We start from the raw sequence: 17699 nt of genomic DNA on the forward strand, positions 1-17699 counted from the left end.
TTCCCTATTTCTGGTGCCTTAAAGAACATCTCTTCCGAACAGCCGTCACCGAGTTGAATGTTGGTGTCCCTGGAGTGGGCAGAAAGATAGGGTTTAAGGTTTCTTTAAAAGGCAGGGAGGGGAGGACCTGTTCTAAATCCTTTATAGGAAGTCTACACATCAGACAATGAATTTCTATCTAAACTTGTTCCTTAGGTCTCAGATTCACAGTCAAGTTGTCACAGCTCTAAGTTCCCACACCTTGGCTGTGTCAGGGGAGGCATCAAAGTGCACATTTTAGCTCTGTGAAGATACAAGACAGTGTTTTGGTGCTTGTAACCTGTGGCAAATAAAAGCTACCAAAAATGTGCGTGTGCACACAAAGCATTGCTCAACTGACATGCAGTAACTTGCTGCTCTGTGTTAACTTGACTGTAGGTATTCTTCTATTAACTTTCTATGCTGCATTGCAGGTCCCTTTTTGATGAAGCAGTTTATTTCTGTATCTGCTCCAAAGGCTCATGCAGTAATGATTTAATTTGTGAAATACTGGTTTATGCTATGAACAGATATGCTAAACAGGAGCAGCAGGCTCAGATGTTGTACAGCAAGCACCTCGATGAGGTGTTAATGGTGAATGGCTTCTGGATGTGATTGTAATATGATAATTCAAAAAAATCTTTTTCTTTCCATGGTTCATTTCTTGCACAACTTTCTGTGGAGAAGGAGCTTTAAATATGCCATCTTTCATTCTTGCACAAACATCTTAACATATAGTTTCTTGCCACTAGATGGAGATTTTATATCTTTCACATAACGTGCATGAAGTTGGTAAACTAGATTTTACTGGCATTTTAACAAGTAGAAAGAGAAATGCTTTTGATGGGTCCTCTGTGGAGGGAGACCCTCACCCTTTATTGAAAGAATCCATATTTATCCTATATTTATCCTCTTTGTGCAGTGTTTGATAGACAGAATGGATTTGGTTTGATGTTGCAGAGACTGAGACTTCTTAGTGACATAATAACAAACCTGTAGAAACTTTGTGTTATGCAGACTGTCAGCAGGATAAGCCAAGCTGGAACAAAATCTGTCTTCTCACAGAGCGGAAATAGCCGGGAAGTCACTCCAATTCTTGTTGCACAAACACAGAGCTCTGGTCCACAGACAAGGTATGGGGGGGGGGGGGCACACCCCAAAAAAATCATCTTGGTATTACTTTTTGCATCTCCTTTCTTGAAGGAATTTGGCTCTTTATTTTCCCAACCTGTGTGGATGCTCCTGTAGAATTCCTCTTTGGATGAGGATGGAGGTGTATTTTTTGCTAGGTAAAACAACTTCAGTGGATAAGTAGGAAGCTCATGTGTGGTGGTTGGTCTGTTTGTTCTAAATAGCCTTTGCAGTTAGACCATTTCATCAATAAATGAAAAAGTAGATGGAAGGAAATTCTGCTCAGGTTCTTGATGTGCAACAGGTAGATTTTTTTTTTTTCATCCCTTGAAATGGGAATATCTGTGCTGCAGTACTTGAGCATTTTTGTTTAAAACAAAGATAAAAGCTGTTTTTATTAAAAATGCAGCGAAGAACTTTAGGTTTTTAATGTGCTGTTTGTTTTCAGTACAACACCTCAGGTATTGAGCCCAACAATTGCTGCTCCACCAAACGCACTGCCTCGAAGAAGCTCTCGCCTATTTACTAGTGATAGCTCTACAACAAAGGTAACAAACTTCATGTGTTTTGCAACCTTGTGGGACACCACGCTTTGGGAACACCAAAGCACAAATCTTTATGGCCTGTAGTTAGGCAATTTGAATGTTTGCTGTATGAACTACTAAAGATACTCAAGTTACTGAGTGTGTGTATGCTTAAGTTTAAAAGTCAAACGGCTGGGTGTCGTTGTTAAGGCTGCAAAGAGGCATAAATATTATTTTACATAATTCACTTTCATGTTTAGTTGCCTGAATTTAAAAGGCTTTTGTGTATGTAACTCTTACTCTTCTTACTTGCAGGAAAATAGCAAAAAATTAAAAATGAAGTTTCCACCTAAGATTCCAAACAGAAAAACAAAGAGTAAAACAAATAAGGGAGGAATAACTCAACCAAACTTAAATGACAGTTTGGAAATTACCAAACTGGACTCTTCCATCATTTCAGAAGGGAAAATTTCCACTGTTGCGCCACAGATCCAGGCTTTTACACTACAGAAGGCAGCAGCAGGTCTGTTTACTGCAGTCCAATAGTGTTCAGAGTAAAGCTTCATATGTCTGTATTTTAAGGTTGAATGAAAAAGAAGTTTCACTCCAGTGTTTGTTTGTTTCTTGTTTCAGTTAGCCTGCAGCTATCACCTTTCTATAATTATAGAGACGCTGAATTCAGTATTTTCTAGTTAACTTACAAAGAACATGTGAAGAAGTAGTAAAAAGTGGCCAGTTGTAAGCAGATATATCTTGCAGACTATGGTCCTTATTAGTGATGATAATATTTTCAGGCAAGATCCTTGGAAACTGATTCACAGGAGCTATGAGTAACCCAGTCATCTTCCCTCAAAACTGGGTTTATGTAGTCTGTTCTCCCTTGATATTTCCCATTTGTTTAAAAACAAGTCTTTATTCAGATTGTCAGAAAATCCTAGACAAACTGCTGAATTCCTCTCTTTTGGCTCGATAATGTTTCCAGGCAGCGAGAAGATGTATCCATGGATACCAGACGTGGAAACTGTGTTCAAACCTAACAAAATGTTTGAATAGCTGCTGTAAATGCAAAACTCCAATTGCCCTGAACTTCAGAGTTTCTCTGTTCCTCAGCATTCTGTTGCTGGCTTAAGAAGTTGTTACTATCTGACTTCCATTACAAAGGTTGATGTTTAGAATATTATGCTTAAGTTAAGAGCACATATGCCTGTGTTTGGGAACTCCTGAAAGATTTTCATAAGCAAACTCAGGAGCAGTGCCTGCCACAATGAAGAGCTTATGGGATTAGCAGTTTCAAGTAAATAAGTCTCAGCTGTCTTTTTTTTTTTTTCCCATTTTTATTTATTGTACTTTTCTCCTAGAAGGTTTGATGAGCCTTCTTCGTGACATGGGGAAAGGTTATTTAGCCTTGTGTTCATACAACTGTAAAGAAGCGATAAATATTTTAAGCCATTTACCATCCCACCACTACAACACTGGCTGGGTGCTGTGCCAAATTGGGAGAGCTTACTTCGAACTTGCAGAATATATGCAGGTAGGAATTGTGTGGGTTGGGTCTTACTCAGCTTTCCTGAAGAGGCTGAATTACACTTTAGATTTCTTTTAAATTATTTCCTCTTGCATGCAACCATTGGAGTCTCCTCCTTGCCTCTCCCCATCTTCACCCACAGTTGTGCTGATGTAATTGTTTGTACTGCAATGTTGTAAATTAGATCACTTGAAATAATTTTGAGTTCTAAAACCAAAAACTTCTCTTGCCCTTTTTAGTTAATGCAGATCACATCAATGACCTAGTTTCCATTGCAGCCTCAGAAATGACAGTATTGGCACAGCTGAGGTGATGTCAAACTGCTTCAGAAACAGAAGCGAGCAGTTAAGGGTAATCCAGCAGTTTAACTCTCCTTGCCGCTGTTGTCCTGATAGCTGATGTACCCATTTCCTCAGAAGTTTTTAAAACACTTTTTGATAGATAGTGTGCAGGAGACAAATGCAGTAGGTTTCAGAAGTGGTTTTTAAACTGTATACACAGTCTGATTAGAGATAGAGCACATTGTGCTTCTTAATAGTTTATTTTGAAAACTGAGGCTACAGACCCTGATGATTTCCTAAAGCTAGGCTTCTTCCCTTGTTGTTGCTTTGAGGGTTGTAACCTGGAACTTAAGTTTATGAAATGGATATCTATGTCAGAAAGACTTCATTAGCCAACTGTTGATAAGAAGCATTAACTGTCTCAAATGACAGTAGAGCACATACATACGTGTTGTCGCATGCTTATGCATGCCCTCCCTCCCTGCATCAGCCGTGTTTACTGCAGGGATTGTCATGTTGCCTTTTTCCTCATAATTATTATGTATGATATCTGGAGGTGTGTAGCCCTCAGTATGAATGCGATGCCTGTTATCTGTTAGAATGGCTTATAATCATAACTGGCCAACAGAAGTATGCTACGCTTTTCTGATTTTGTGGGTGACTTTTTTTGCCTTGCTTGTGTGCTGTGATAGAAACAGTAATGTAATCTCAGTCAGCAGTAGGGAGGGCTGGCTGCATTTCTGCCGGCATAACTGTGTCGGGATATAGTCACTTCTTTTGCTTCAAGGGGAAGTCGCAGGACTTGTAGCTCTGCATAGCACACTTGCAAAGCAAAGAGGATGCTTAGTCTGGACATAGGAGGCTTCTCACCTTGACTTATGTGCTCTGCTTTGGTGGGTGGAATTTTGTTTTAAGTTTAATTTCTGTTCTTAGGCTGAGAGAGTATTTTCAGAAGTAAGGAGGATTGAAAACTACAGAGTAGAAGGCATGGAGATCTATTCGACTACGCTGTGGCATCTGCAGAAAGATGTTGCTCTTTCAGTTCTTTCAAAGGATTTGACGGACATGGATAAAAATTCACCAGAGGTATGAATTGCTGTTGTCTTGAATGAGAAGAGGGTGAATGTATGTGGCAAAATGAATGATTTGGAACAAAGCTCTGAGCTCTAATCTAGTTCAAGTGTATTGTTCTGTGAGAACTGCATGGCAAAACTGGAGAGGGAGGTGGCAGGATTGTTTCTTGAGCTGATGATGCCTGAAATGGCTTCTTAGAATTAGAATATCAGCTTACATGGAACAGGTTGAAACCTTTTATCTATTAATGGTTATTTAAATTTGCATTGGCACCATTCATCCAGGAAGATCACGGGTTAGTTAGTCACTCATACTGCTGCTAGTATGCAAAGATAAGGAATATCTTTTTCCTGTACCACCTTTTAATTGCTGTAGTTAATTCACTGGCACTTAAAACATACATGCTCTAGAATTTATTTTCAGACATAATGTTGCACATTTTTATGCCAAAGTCCATTAAACTGTAGAGTGTCTGGTAATACAAAGTCATGATACGCAAAAAGTCAGGCATCTTTTAATGGATGCCACAGTAATAGATGTATGTGTTTTTTAAATGGGTTCTTAACAGAGTTGAGAAAACTGTAGATTATATTGGGATTTTTTTTGTTGTTGGAGGAGAATCCTGTTCATGTTGTCCTGTTAGCTTGTCTAATAGTGGAAAAAATCAAAACCCATGAAGCAGTTGGTAGTTGTAGTAAGATACTCTGGAGAGAAGAAAATGCAGGTTCTAATACAAGGAGTAGAGAACAGTTATGCTATATGGCAGTGATGCTAACAATGTGCAAAAGCAAGGGACCCTGGGCTGTGGTGCTTTACAATCTCAATGCTGGTTGCTGGGCAGGAGGGAAAGAGGAGGTTGCTGCTAAAATTGTTGCTCTGCAGATATCTAGATTTGTCAGTTGGGGGGAGCTGAAGAGTGAAAGTGAATGTACTGTCTCCTCCTTCATTGTTCTTAAATATCTAAGATGTTTTATTTCTAGCCTTTTCAACAGCTTCAGTCATTAGTCATTGAAGTATCTAATTGGCACAAGCTTGTTGGGTGTCCTTAGATTCTAAATTTCTGTATTTCAGCTTGTCAAGCTATAAGGTGTGTTTAGGCCTATCTGCCTCTCAGGAATGAGACTTAACTGTTTTGTTGTTGTTATTTTTTAATCTAGGAGGAAGTTATATATAATTATGTAAATCAGTATGGAAAAATCTGTTCAGCTCAAACTTAGTCACTCTGAGTTGTAAAAAGTGTGCTGATTTTGCAATGCTGTCTTGACTAGGCATGGTGTGCTGCAGGAAACTGTTTCAGCTTGCAACGAGAGCATGACATTGCAATCAAGTTCTTCCAGAGAGCCATTCAAGTTGATCCAAACTATGCTTATGCCTACACCCTGTTGGGGCATGAATTTGTGTTAACAGAAGAACTAGACAAAGCATTAGCTTGTTTTAGAAATGCAATCAGAGTCAATCCTAGACACTATAATGCATGGTAAGTTTTGTTTCATCCCCCTCCTACTGCACATGGTACAGAACTTCTGGAGAAGTATCCTCTGTATGCTGCCACTGCTATTGTTTCCCTACCGCTCTTCTCTCTGAGAAAAAAGCTATTTCTGCAGAAGATGTGGGCCTCATCTGTTTATTAAACAGTTACTTCCACAAGGAGGGCAAAAAATTGAAGTGTTTCTGGCTTCCACAGATCTTCTTGGCTGTATTACCCCAGCTATTTTGTTCTTCTGTGCAGCACTCCTTATGCATCTAGTTGATTGTTCTTCAATTGCAGTTGGAGAGATGAGAGATCTGCCCCTTTATACTTTAGGATACAGTTTCTTACAGCTTTTTCTGTGGAAAAAATATATAAAGCAGTAAAAGTTAGATCTGCCAGTGTAAGTCAGTCTTGAGAAACTTTTGTATGCTTTTTACTTTGTAGCTGTTTAGCCAGTCTTCTTGCGTATTGCATGTCAATTCTTCAAATTGCCCAACTGAGCAAAAAAACCAAGATAGTTTTACATATACCTTTTTCCCCCCAAGAAATCATTTCCCACCTTGGATGGGGTTGGCAAGTCTATAGACCATTTCTGCCAGGTCATATTCACTGACAAAGACTAGTTTGCTTAGAATACAGTCTTACTTAACAGAATTGTTTTTCTGCTTGCAGGTATGGGTTGGGAATGATTTATTACAAACAGGAAAAATTCAGTCTAGCAGAAATGCATTTCCAGAAAGCACTTGATATCAATCCTCAGAGCTCAGTCTTATTGTGTCACATTGGAGTAGTAAGTAGATTGCACTTAACTCTATCTTTGTGTTTTAATCTGCTTCTGTGCTTTGTTAGCAGTAGAAAAATCATTCTGAACATTCTTAGCAAAAAATCCCAACAAGTTCAGAGTACCTGCTGGAGGATCTTAAGTGCCATATGAATGAATAACCACAGGATTAATGTGTCAGAAAAGAAACCCTCCTCTCTCTCCAAACTACTTTTAGTCAGTAATGAAATTATACTATCAGGTCATGTTTGTGAGTCAACCAAAATAGTAGTGATATTCATATCAAGACTGTGTACAGATACTGATGTGAACGGAGTACTTATGAGTTTTTCCCTACTTGATACATAAGAAATTAAGTGGGTTTTAACTGCTATTGCATGCACTTGGACCAGCACTTCAGTTCTGTAAAATGCGAAGGCACGTGTCTCACCTTTCAGAGTGCAATATTTTTACCCTGGCTGTATGTCCACATTGCCTTCATTCCAGTCACTTGTAGATGTGACAACTTACTACTTAAGCCACTGTATGCCAAGTGAAGTTTAAGTAGCAGGCAGCTACTTCAGCCACCATCCCTTCAATTAAATTGACAGGGCTATTTGAAAAGTTGGTCGTTTATCCATCTGGTACTGCAGTCCTTGGAAAACAGTAGCCTTGCTCTAACAAATGCTTGCTTACAAAGTTGGGAAGCAGTTCTCAGATATTCCTGATGGTGACTTAAGGCTGTGTAAGTGTGATGGATGGTTACCTGCTGGCATTGGTTTGCCTTCTATGTGGCAGCAAAGCTGTGTCAAATTCTACAGGTTTAGTGACTGCTTCTCACTTGTATATGGAGAAAGGCATTGAGTTCACTCCTGGCCAAAGGTTAAATGATTTCTGTAAGCCATTGGGCGGGGAGAACGTTTTGAGGTGGACATGAGGCAAGGTGAAGTTTTTTTCCTGTAAGAAAGCTCATTAAGACTTGGCCTAGAATTGGACAAATATATATTTTTTTAAAGGAACAGATTATAAGTAAAAAAAAAAAAAAAAAAAAAATTGTCCTTGTCTAGCAAATGAGCTGTTATTTTCCCTTTTTAAATTGTTCTCCCTTTCTGTAATAGGTCCAGCATGCACTGAAAAAATCTGAAAAGGCTTTGGATACTTTAAACAAAGCTATTAACATTGACCCCAAGAACCCACTATGCAAATTCCATAGAGCTTCTGTATTATTTGCAAATGAAAAATACAAGGTAAGATTTGGTACATGTAGACAACCTCAGGTTATCTTTAAATTGCTGTAGCTAGGAACGGGGATGCACTGGAAACTAAATGTTTACAGATTAGCACTGGGCAGCATCAGGGCTTGCAGCAAGAGCCTGGGACATTGGCCTATCTTGTAGATGCTAATGAGAAGCATTTGCTTTGACAAGTGCCACCTTTGCTGAGGGGGAAGCTATGTTAAATTTTTTGATTGTTAAAATCTGGGACCAACAGGTGATGCTTTTTACATTATTATTATTATTTTAGTCTGACCCTGGAGAAAGGAAAGAAGGGGAAACTTGCAGCTGTCACTGACATGTGGCTGTATTATCATGACTTTATACTAAATTACTAAAAAAAGGCTCAGTAAATTTCAAAGACTGTGGTATCGAGTGAAAAATAAGCAGCTAAGCAATTTTGGTCTGATCCCCTGCTGAACTGTACCCTGTTTAGAATGAGTGAAGATCTTCCCACAGTCTCTTTCTAGTGACTGTTGTCCTCTGGCCTGTTTTTTTTGGCCACAGAAGACAAGCCACAGTCTGGTTTTTGAAACCTTGCTTCAGAAATGTGTGTGCACATGTAAAGGGAAAACTTTACTTGGAACTTTTTTTAAAAATTCATAACTGAACCAAATGTAGTAAGATTAAGGACTTAATGAAGTGCCCATTTGTAGATTATTTTCAAAATTTAAAAGCAGAGGATAAATACAAGATGAAAAAATAAATCTAGTAGTCTGCTATCTTATTGCCCCTGCACTAGTGAAGGAACTTGTTGACCATGCTGAAGTGATGTTTTAGGAAATAAAGCATTTGGACTCTTTTCTTTACCAGGCTGAGACTTGTAAGACTAAAGTTATGCTGTTCACATAAACTACATAAAACTTAATGAAATGTTTTGGTTTTTAGCACTAGTATGAAGAGAATTTTGATAGTGTGATAAATTTGGCTAGTGTTAGGTAAATAAATGTAGGTTTACACTTCCATTTATGTAACAAGCCCTAACTTGAAATTTTCTTTATGTGAGTAAGTTCTAGAGGGCTGGATTGAACTTCTTATAGCTAAAGACAATGTTTATTTCTAACTGCAGACTAAATGTTTTTAGGCAGGATTTCTTAACAATGCCAGGTTGCTGTCACAGCAGAATAAATTGCTCCACTGTCAACAATTAATTTAAAAGTAAAGTAGAAGTTTCACTAAATATTTTGGACTTCAAATGCCTAGTATAAACACAGTCATCACTTGTAAAAGTCCACAGATACATATCTAAAGCCAGAAACTCAAAAGTATGGGTTTGAGAGCAGTACATCCAGCACAAAATACATCAATCTTCTTACTTTTTCAGAAGCTCAGTATACTAAAGGAAGTGCCTACTGTAAATACAGTCAGCTTCTCGTCTTCTACCCTATTATGCCTTGTTGGGGGTGACTGGGGCAATTTATATCACAATTGTTAGATGTGTTAGAGACCAAAGCCCAATAAACTTGCTTTAGTTCTGTAATAATGGGGCTATAATATGCTGCGATCTTTAAATGAGAAACTAAGGTAAAAGGAATTTTAGATGCTTCTCGTGAGACTGTACTATTGTTCTTGATGGAATATACTGTATGTAAATGCCAGGATTATTTTTTTTTCCACATTGGTGCTAAGTCACAGTTTAGTGATGTCATAACTGGTTGCAGACTGCTAGCTTGTACTTACTAAGCTCTTTTTTCTTCCTTTTCAGTCTGCTTTACAAGAACTTGAAGAACTGAAACAGATTGTTCCCAAAGAGTCTCTTGTTTACTTTTTAATAGGAAAGGTAGGTAAAACTTAACCGTGATCATAAGTTCTTTTGGTTTCCTTTGTTGCAGAAATGTATGCTTAATGAGAAAATTTGATGCCTGTCGCTAAGCTGCTTCTTTTCGGAGCAGTATTCTAAAAATTCCTAAAGCTTTAAATAAGGCTTACTGCTCACAGCTTTGTTATGTATCAGCTTTTAAATGCAAAAGACAGTTATTACTGGAGCAGCCTTCAGCTCTCTTTGAAACAAACCAAGAAAAAATAACCAAGCCAGTGTTATTCTTTGCCTGCTTTGATTTCACCACTGTCAGTTTGAAAGATAATTAATTTTAAAAAGCAAGAAATTGATCCTGATAAAGATTCTTCACTGAAAAGAGATACAGTGGTTATGCACACAGCCATATATCTTTCCCTGAAGATGGAACTCTATCTAAAGACTTGATTCAATATGATAGCAATGATGTGATCAGTGGAAATCCTTAAAATTTTGAGGGATAGTCCATCCATCAGTCAGCAGTGTTGGTTATTTGCACGTGTAGCCATTAAAATGTTGAATCACATTCTAATGCGTTGTATCAGAAATGCTGAACAAGGAGTTAATTGTAGAATACTCCTAAGACTCCATCAGTAGCCTCAATGTACCTTTCAGCTGACAGCCTCCCTAAAAGAGCTGTAGAAGGTTATTGGTTTGAAAGTGTAGAAGAGTCTTTAACGAGGCTAATAGGGTAGGGTAGCACAGGAGAAGGTATTACTAGTTTGTCAGCTGTGTTTACATTCCAACCTTCTTTGTGTTTAATGCCAGAGAAAAGAAATCTGGTAATAGAAATCCTACTTCCTCACCATCTTCTCTGCTAATATGCTTTAAATAAGTTCTGCAGCTTTCTTCTTCTGTTCACTAGGAAGCAACAAAACAAACTTACCTCTAGCACAGTACTGGATAACTCTTAATCAGCAAGATTTCTTCTCCAGTCAAAAAAAAAAAAAAAAAAAAATTGTCCTGGAATTTATTGACTGGTATTTGTCCAGGAGTAGCTGGACCTCTAAATTGACATTAGAGTTGCCATGTCTTGACAAACTTAAGTTCTTTTGCTGTTTAAATGCTTAACACAGATAAATTACTTGGTCATCTGTCCTTAACGATAAGAAGCGCTTCAGTGCAAGTTACAGCGACAAAGAAGGTAAAATATGGGCTGGATTCTGCAGCACAGTGTTGCCTTGAAAACGTTGCCGTTCAGTTTAGCAGGACAAGCTAGGTGTCACTTAATGTGCCATTATTTTCTCCACCTGCCAATGGCAGTTAAAATGCCACTCGAGGATGTAAGAACGACTGTACTGAGATCAAAAATCTGTGTAACCGTGTATCCTGCCTTTGCTAGCCCTCAATATGAGAGCTGTAGGGAAGAGTGTAAGATTAATGTGTGCACATGGTGATACTTCCCCAGACTATTCTCTGGGCCTCTGACATTAGAAATCTGAGACTTTGGACTTTTCCTGAGCCACAAGTAGATTTGGGGTTACAATGACTCAAGAAATTGAAAGAGTGGTGAGAGGTAGGACCAAAAAAACCATGTACACTAATAGCTTTTACACCACCCTGCTGCAGAGTTCCAAAGCTTAAATTTCTATCTGAAGATCCACCACCTTATGTTTTTTTAATCTGTCAGCTGCTAGTTTAATTTAATTTTTTGGAGTCTTAAATAGAAACACTTGCTCATTCTTTCTACACGTATTTGCTGTTTCCCTTCGGACTCACATAATAAATCTTTCATATCTACCCTCTGTTGCTTTTCATAAAATATCAATTAACTGTGGCTTGGTATGTTTGTTGTCCAAACCTTCAAGTAGCAACTTCATGTAAATGTAGCCTTTTATGCTTTTTATTTTAGGTTTATAAAAAACTGGGTCAAACACATTTGGCCCTAATGAATTTCTCATGGGCAATGGACTTAGATCCCAAAGGAGCCAATAACCAGATTAAAGAGGCCATTGATAAACGTTACCTTCCAGATGATGAAGAACCAATAACTCAAGAAGAGCAAATCAGTGAATGTTACCCCTATGAATCAGGTTTGTATTTCCAACCCTTTGTCATTCAAGGTGTCATTAGGTGGTAGGAACAATCCCAGGTTTAATAAGTGAAACATACTGTTCAACCTCGCTGCTCAGCAAGTAAGAACTCCAGAGACTCTTCATTCAGAAGAATCCATTTGTGCTTCCTAGAGTAAGCATGAAATAAAGGATTGTGACATTTCTTTAGAATCTGTAGATGGAATAGAACAGAGATAATGACTACTGTAAATGTATACAAATCATGGTTGGCGAATAGTATCCTAGGAGAGCAAGATGTTCTAGAGCCACAAATCTTCCCTCGTAGAAGCATGAAATCATTTCAAGGTAACTGAATGGCAACTGAAATTGTCTGTAGAGGCTTTGTCAAAAGTTGAACAAACTGGATGTTGGGTAACAATATTTGGTCTGCTAAATATAAAAGGTGGCTTTTGACAAAAGTCATGGAAGCAGTTTCATTTGAACCAAGAGAAAATAAAGCATTCCCATTATACTACTTGGGAATAGTCCACAAAAAGGAGTGGCTTGGGATTCTCTTCTCTCTAACTTTTTATTATGAGCTTAAACTCCATGAAGCATGGGTAGCTCTGTGAAGCATGGATAGTCATAAATATTGACCTCTTTGATGCAGACTGAAATAGTGATAGAAAATAAATACTAATAAGCAATTTAATTCTTTTCCTCCAAAGAAGAAAATACAGCAGGTTTTGGACTCCTGTTAATAGATATATGCTACATTCTGCAATTCTAAATCTTCAACTGAAAAAGTTGTCATGTTTGCCTACTGTATATCACGTTGATTTTTTTTTTTGATCCTGTCTGCAGCGTGCTTTTTAATACTGGAAACTTATCTTGCATTGCACTGCCTGAAGTATCGAGTTTTTCTTTCCCTGCTATTGTAGTTGGGCTGACTTTGAACACTGGCTCACTGGGGGCTGAGCCCGTTTCTGACCAGAAGATGGAGACAGAGTACTTGAACTGTTGAGCAACACCTAAGCAGTAAAAAAGAAAAAAACACCCCACACCTCAAAAAAACAACCACAAAAGCACCACACAAAAAAACCCCAAAACCAAGGAAACAAACAAAGAAAAAAATGAAAAGAAGAAAACCCAACACCTTAATCTGCCCAATAAACATAAACAAAATAAAACAGTGTTAGGCTGGGTGTAAGTAATTCAGTTTCCCTGGCTGTGCAGATAAAGTGTAGAAGAGTTTCACAATCTCAGCTGAGTAACTCTTTCAGGATACATGAGACAAGCTAAAGTAAATTAAGGTAGTACTGGCGGGGGGGGGGGGGGATTGTTTTTAATATATTGGCTAGTGTAAGCCATTTTGTGCATTGAATTGCCTAGCATGGGACTGGCTGTGTCCGTTGTACAGAAACCTATAAAGTGTTTGCAGTAAAGCAATAAAAGACATCTGCCTTTCTCCATGTGAAACAACTTTGGTATTTGGGAATTTACAGTCAATATGCTAACTTGTACTGTGGAAAACAGACTCAAGTCTCATTCCTGTGTGTGAAGAACAACCATCATTAGATATTTATCTTTGTTCTAATTTTAACACGTATAGAAGTTAAATATTTAAGGGTAGCCTCTCAGCATGTACACATTTATCTCGTATGCTGCGCACAGCATGCTGTCTTTATTCAAATAACAGTAGGGATCTAGTTTTCCTGGAAGCTCTAAGCTAGCCATCATCTGAGCTGAGTGAGCAGAGTAATTCTTCAGCATCAGAAATGTCTGTATGCATTTACTCAGAGCAGTTCTCTTACCACATATCTTATGCAGCATTCTTTGTCACAGAAGCAGGGAGCAGGTAGAGGCTGCCTAACACTACTAATTGAATGTTATTTGATTGCAAATTGAATGATCACAATGTACTAATATAGCGGGTAACTAATGTGAGCATTTCAGGCAGCTGGTGTGTTTTGAAGGAGCAGGAAGGTTAAATTGCTCGTAAGGCCATTTTGGAACCCTCTGTACCTAACTAGGTGTCACAGAGATTTCACATTTTTAACAGAAGATGGCTAAGGCAGCATGTTTTGTTAATATGTATTTTGTGTTAATTCTTTTCTAAATGCATTTATTGAGACTTCATTAAGCTGGTAGGGGTCAGTGTATTAGAAGGAAAAGGGGAAAAGCCATATGGCTTTGAAGCGTTTTGAGGGGAAGCCCAAACCCATTGCTGCTGTGCTTTTGGCATGATGGAGTTGATTGTGTGGGAATCTTTTTGTAGTGAAGCAGCACAGTAGTGTTTGACTACTTTCTGTTTCTTTTTCTTTAAAGTTGGCACAGATGAATCCCAAGAGAGCAGCATGACGGATGCAGATGACACACAGCTCCACGCAGTTGAAAGTGATGAATTTTAACCTCCAAAAGCCAGTATCTGAGCTTGAGTGTGTGACTGGTACTGTTGTGTTCTCCCCTTCCTTCGCATCCTGGGTCTTCACATCACTGAGCCAGCATTGTCATTATTCTCCACTGACACCATGAGTACACCACTCAGACTTAAACTGTACACAGAGTTAATGGCAGTGCAATATTCAGCTGCTACTGAGTCTGACTAGTTGGCTCTTACACGTTTATGAAAGTGACTGAGGAGGAAATGCTATTTTTGGACTCCCCTTTGCTGGAAAAATATCATGGAAGAAAGACTTGTGGTTTGCTGTAACGAAGCCAGTAGATGTGGGGATAGTACTAATGAAGCAGTGTCTTGTTCCTTTTCCAGAAATGTGTCTTAGTTTGGTTCTTTCTTGGTAAGCAGAGTGCTGAACCTCATTTCCAAGTTCAAGGACAGTGTTGACAAATGCAGGCTGTTAAAGAATTTTGCATATTGTAGTGTAACTTAAATACCAGGGAATGTAAATGACCTTAAAGCTGCAGTGTCTCCAGTGAACAAACACAATGCACATGCTCAGGACTGGGAGTGTGTCAGACTATGTAAAATATCCAGTGTCCCTACTTAGAGTGCAAACTTGAAGGAGTGAAAACAGGAGAATCGCATTGCAGAATCAAAGCTTTCATGAAATGCTTTCATGTTCTAACCAGGAATTAATTTATTCACCTAGTTTCTGAAAGGTCAGTGTTTACTTTGTACTTCAGAGAAACAAGTCAGCAACACGTTGCTTCATTTTTCATACACCCCTTGACTTGTTCTTCCCCTTTTAAGAATACAAATTAATAAAGGGCAAAATCAAGAGAGAAACGTAGGTACAACTGTATTGTGAAAACATCAAACCCTTAATCCATAGCAACTGCGTGTTTCTGAGCAGATAGACTGGGAAGACCGTGGAAGCCTTAATACAATCAGAACATTAGTTGAACACATCAAATAATTGTCTAAGATTAGTATCGTTTTTAAAACTGTTTTGTAAAGTGTGGTTCAAGCAGGATGCAAAAATGTGCAATTAATTTGTCTTTTCTCCCTTTTTTTTTAAGCTGTTCTTTAAGATTCTCACTCTAGGAACACTTTCTTCTTCTACTGAGGCTGCTTCTGTGAGAAGCAAGCTACTCCATGTTAATGAATCCAAAATGATCTTTCTCTGTAGCCTTCTGCAGCAACAATTGGTGCCCTTTATGCAGTGATGGTAAAGAAAATGTATGATATAAGCAGTTTTAAAGAGCAATTTGTGCATAATAAATTGGGAATGATATAAATTTCATAGCAACATATTTGTTGTGATCAGTCTTAATCTTTGGGCTTTTTTTTAATGTATTGGGTTTTAGGGATCTTCTAGTTACCTTTAGAACTTCAATTTTTTTTAATTCTGTCCTTATCTTACACTAGGCCCATCTTCTGTCACAGCTCCTCTCTGGTGATGAGCCACACAGACACCTTTGTCATTTGAAAAAATAATCCTCAACTCCTGAGCAAAAGTACAATTCTCTGATTCTTTTTTTTTTTAATTGGGGTTTGGTGTTTTTTTTTTTAAGTAGGGAGATAAGCAGTGAAAAATAGGCTTAAACTCCCCTAAAAGCATGAAAAGGAGTTTCTAAAATCTGAGGAATGATAATATATTAAAGGAGCATTGTGCCTGTGCCACGTTCTTCTGATCAGCTTGTGTCTGGAAGGTTGAATGGCTGACTGGCAAATCATGACATGTCTCAGCTGGCTTGAGCGTACTGAATCTTGCACTGCTTTTTGTGGCGATAGATATTCTGGGCCGATTCCCTTTCCTGATGAGTTGTCCCTGAGGAAGACACAGGGTTCAAGTCTCCCGAGAGCTGACCTGCATCTACGGTAGAGCTCACGCACAGCGCTCTTGAGTTACCCGTGTCTGTCCTCGCCTGGTTTTCCCATCCAGCCCCAGCATATGCAGCTTCCCAGTGCATCCCTCGCAAGGAGGAGTTTCTAAGCAGCACCTCAGCCTAAGGTCTGGAGGCAGCACTTGTGTGAATGCCACCAATTCATGTGTTAATTGGCTTCCATTTGGTTCCCGTCCTATTTTCTAAGCAAAAAACAGGAGTAAGCAGGTGCTACTCTCAAGACTTTTCCATAACAAATGCTGTTGTTTAAATGGGGACCATAGATCTAGGAAGTTAGGTGGCTTTTTCCTTTTTCTTGTGTTCTCTAAAAATTGTGAACGATTGTAGTAAAACTTTCAATACCCTGGAAAGAGCTCTTAATTCAGCTGGGATGTTAAAAGAATGTTCATGCTACCTGGAAGATTTAATACTTAATGCTGTCCCTTGCTTTATATGTACATCATACCTTAAAGTGATTTTTCTTTTATCCCAAGAATCTCAAGTAACATTTAGACCATGCTGCTATTTTACCTTCTAAATAGATACACAAAATTAGTATTTAAACAATAAAATTTTCCTCTCTTTGAAGAGGGGCAGGGAGAAGGACGGTGAGCATGAAGGCACTCTGGCAGCCAGGTTAGAGCAAGTGTGTTCACTGAAAAGAATTAGGGAACTGTCATTTTCTTACAACAAAACTATGGAAAAATGCAAAGTGTGGGTGTGGTGTGTACTATTTGCATTGAAACAATGTAATTTGTCTTTTTCTTTTTTTTTTTTGCTTTTCCTGACTTTTTATTTCAAAAATTGTACAGTCTTAGAAAAAAAGTCTTTTCTGTTAATATATTTGCGATTCATTAAAGGATGTGGAAAATCCAAATAAACTACTTTTAAAAGCAGGCTTATCCCCAGGTCCTTTGGGTCAGTGTTGGGATTCATCCTTCAGGAGGTGGACAAGTGCAGCAGAGCTGGAGAGAGGTTTAAGGACACACCTCGGGGTATGTGGGGGCTGTTTTCTGTCCTGCTGGTGATCCTGGTGTCACCTGTGAGTCTGCTGCAGGCTTCCAGCGAAGTGGGCTGCAAATGTATCTTCCTGGGCTGGAATTTTGGGTGAGGTGTGGGGTGCTAGACCTGATGTTAGGGCCATGCAGCGAGGTTTTGAAAAACGTGTCTGTTTGTTGTCAGCTTACAGCCTGCAGCTCGATGAGATTCAATAAGCCCCCAGGTATGGAGCAGATGTTTTAATTATTTTTTATTCTGCCTTCCATAGCAGTTTATAACATTGTTTGTGGCTGCAACTGTTGTCAGCTCAGCACAGAAATGATTACAGACTTTGCTATACTTTCAGACCTGGAGGAAAAGCTTGCCAGGAAGGCTGAGGCTCATAGCTGTATAGGAATTCCTCTTGCTGCATATAGTCATCTTGGATTAAGGCTTTTAGCGCTTATTTTTGTCCACTCTATTAGCCTAATCCAGTAATTTTTCTTGAGAGCCAAGTTTGGCTGTAAAAGTGACACTGAACTCAACCCCTTCCTACACCCAGTTGCCTCCCCCCCCTTTTTCTTCCC

At 38.7% G+C, this 17699-nt stretch overlaps 1 protein-coding gene across 3 annotated transcripts in view; it reads left to right on the forward strand.

Moving 5' to 3' along the window:
* Positions 1-15561, forward strand: part of CDC27 (cell division cycle 27) — a 33261-nt gene extending 17700 nt beyond the window's left edge. The window contains exons 9-19 of one of the 3 annotated variants that reach the window (XM_010561398.1): positions 1018-1151; positions 1598-1697; positions 1989-2196; positions 3032-3204; positions 4413-4565; positions 5822-6030; positions 6697-6814; positions 7903-8031; positions 9764-9838; positions 11706-11886; positions 14176-15561. In XM_010561398.1, coding sequence (XP_010559700.1) covers positions 1018-1151; positions 1598-1697; positions 1989-2196; positions 3032-3204; positions 4413-4565; positions 5822-6030; positions 6697-6814; positions 7903-8031; positions 9764-9838; positions 11706-11886; positions 14176-14258 — 1563 coding nt within the window. In that variant the 3' untranslated portion in view covers positions 14259-15561. The remainder of the gene's footprint in view (positions 1-1017; positions 1152-1597; positions 1698-1988; positions 2197-3031; positions 3205-4412; positions 4566-5821; positions 6031-6696; positions 6815-7902; positions 8032-9763; positions 9839-11705; positions 11887-14175) is intronic. The other 2 variants (XM_010561399.1, XM_010561400.1) reach the window with 2 other exon arrangements.
* The last annotated feature ends 2138 nt before the right edge of the window (positions 15562-17699 follow it).

Source organism: Haliaeetus leucocephalus, unplaced genomic scaffold (genome assembly GCF_000737465.1).
Source record: "Haliaeetus leucocephalus isolate CR32 unplaced genomic scaffold, Haliaeetus_leucocephalus-4.0 Scaffold144, whole genome shotgun sequence".
Taxonomy (NCBI): Eukaryota; Metazoa; Chordata; class Aves; order Accipitriformes; family Accipitridae; genus Haliaeetus; species Haliaeetus leucocephalus.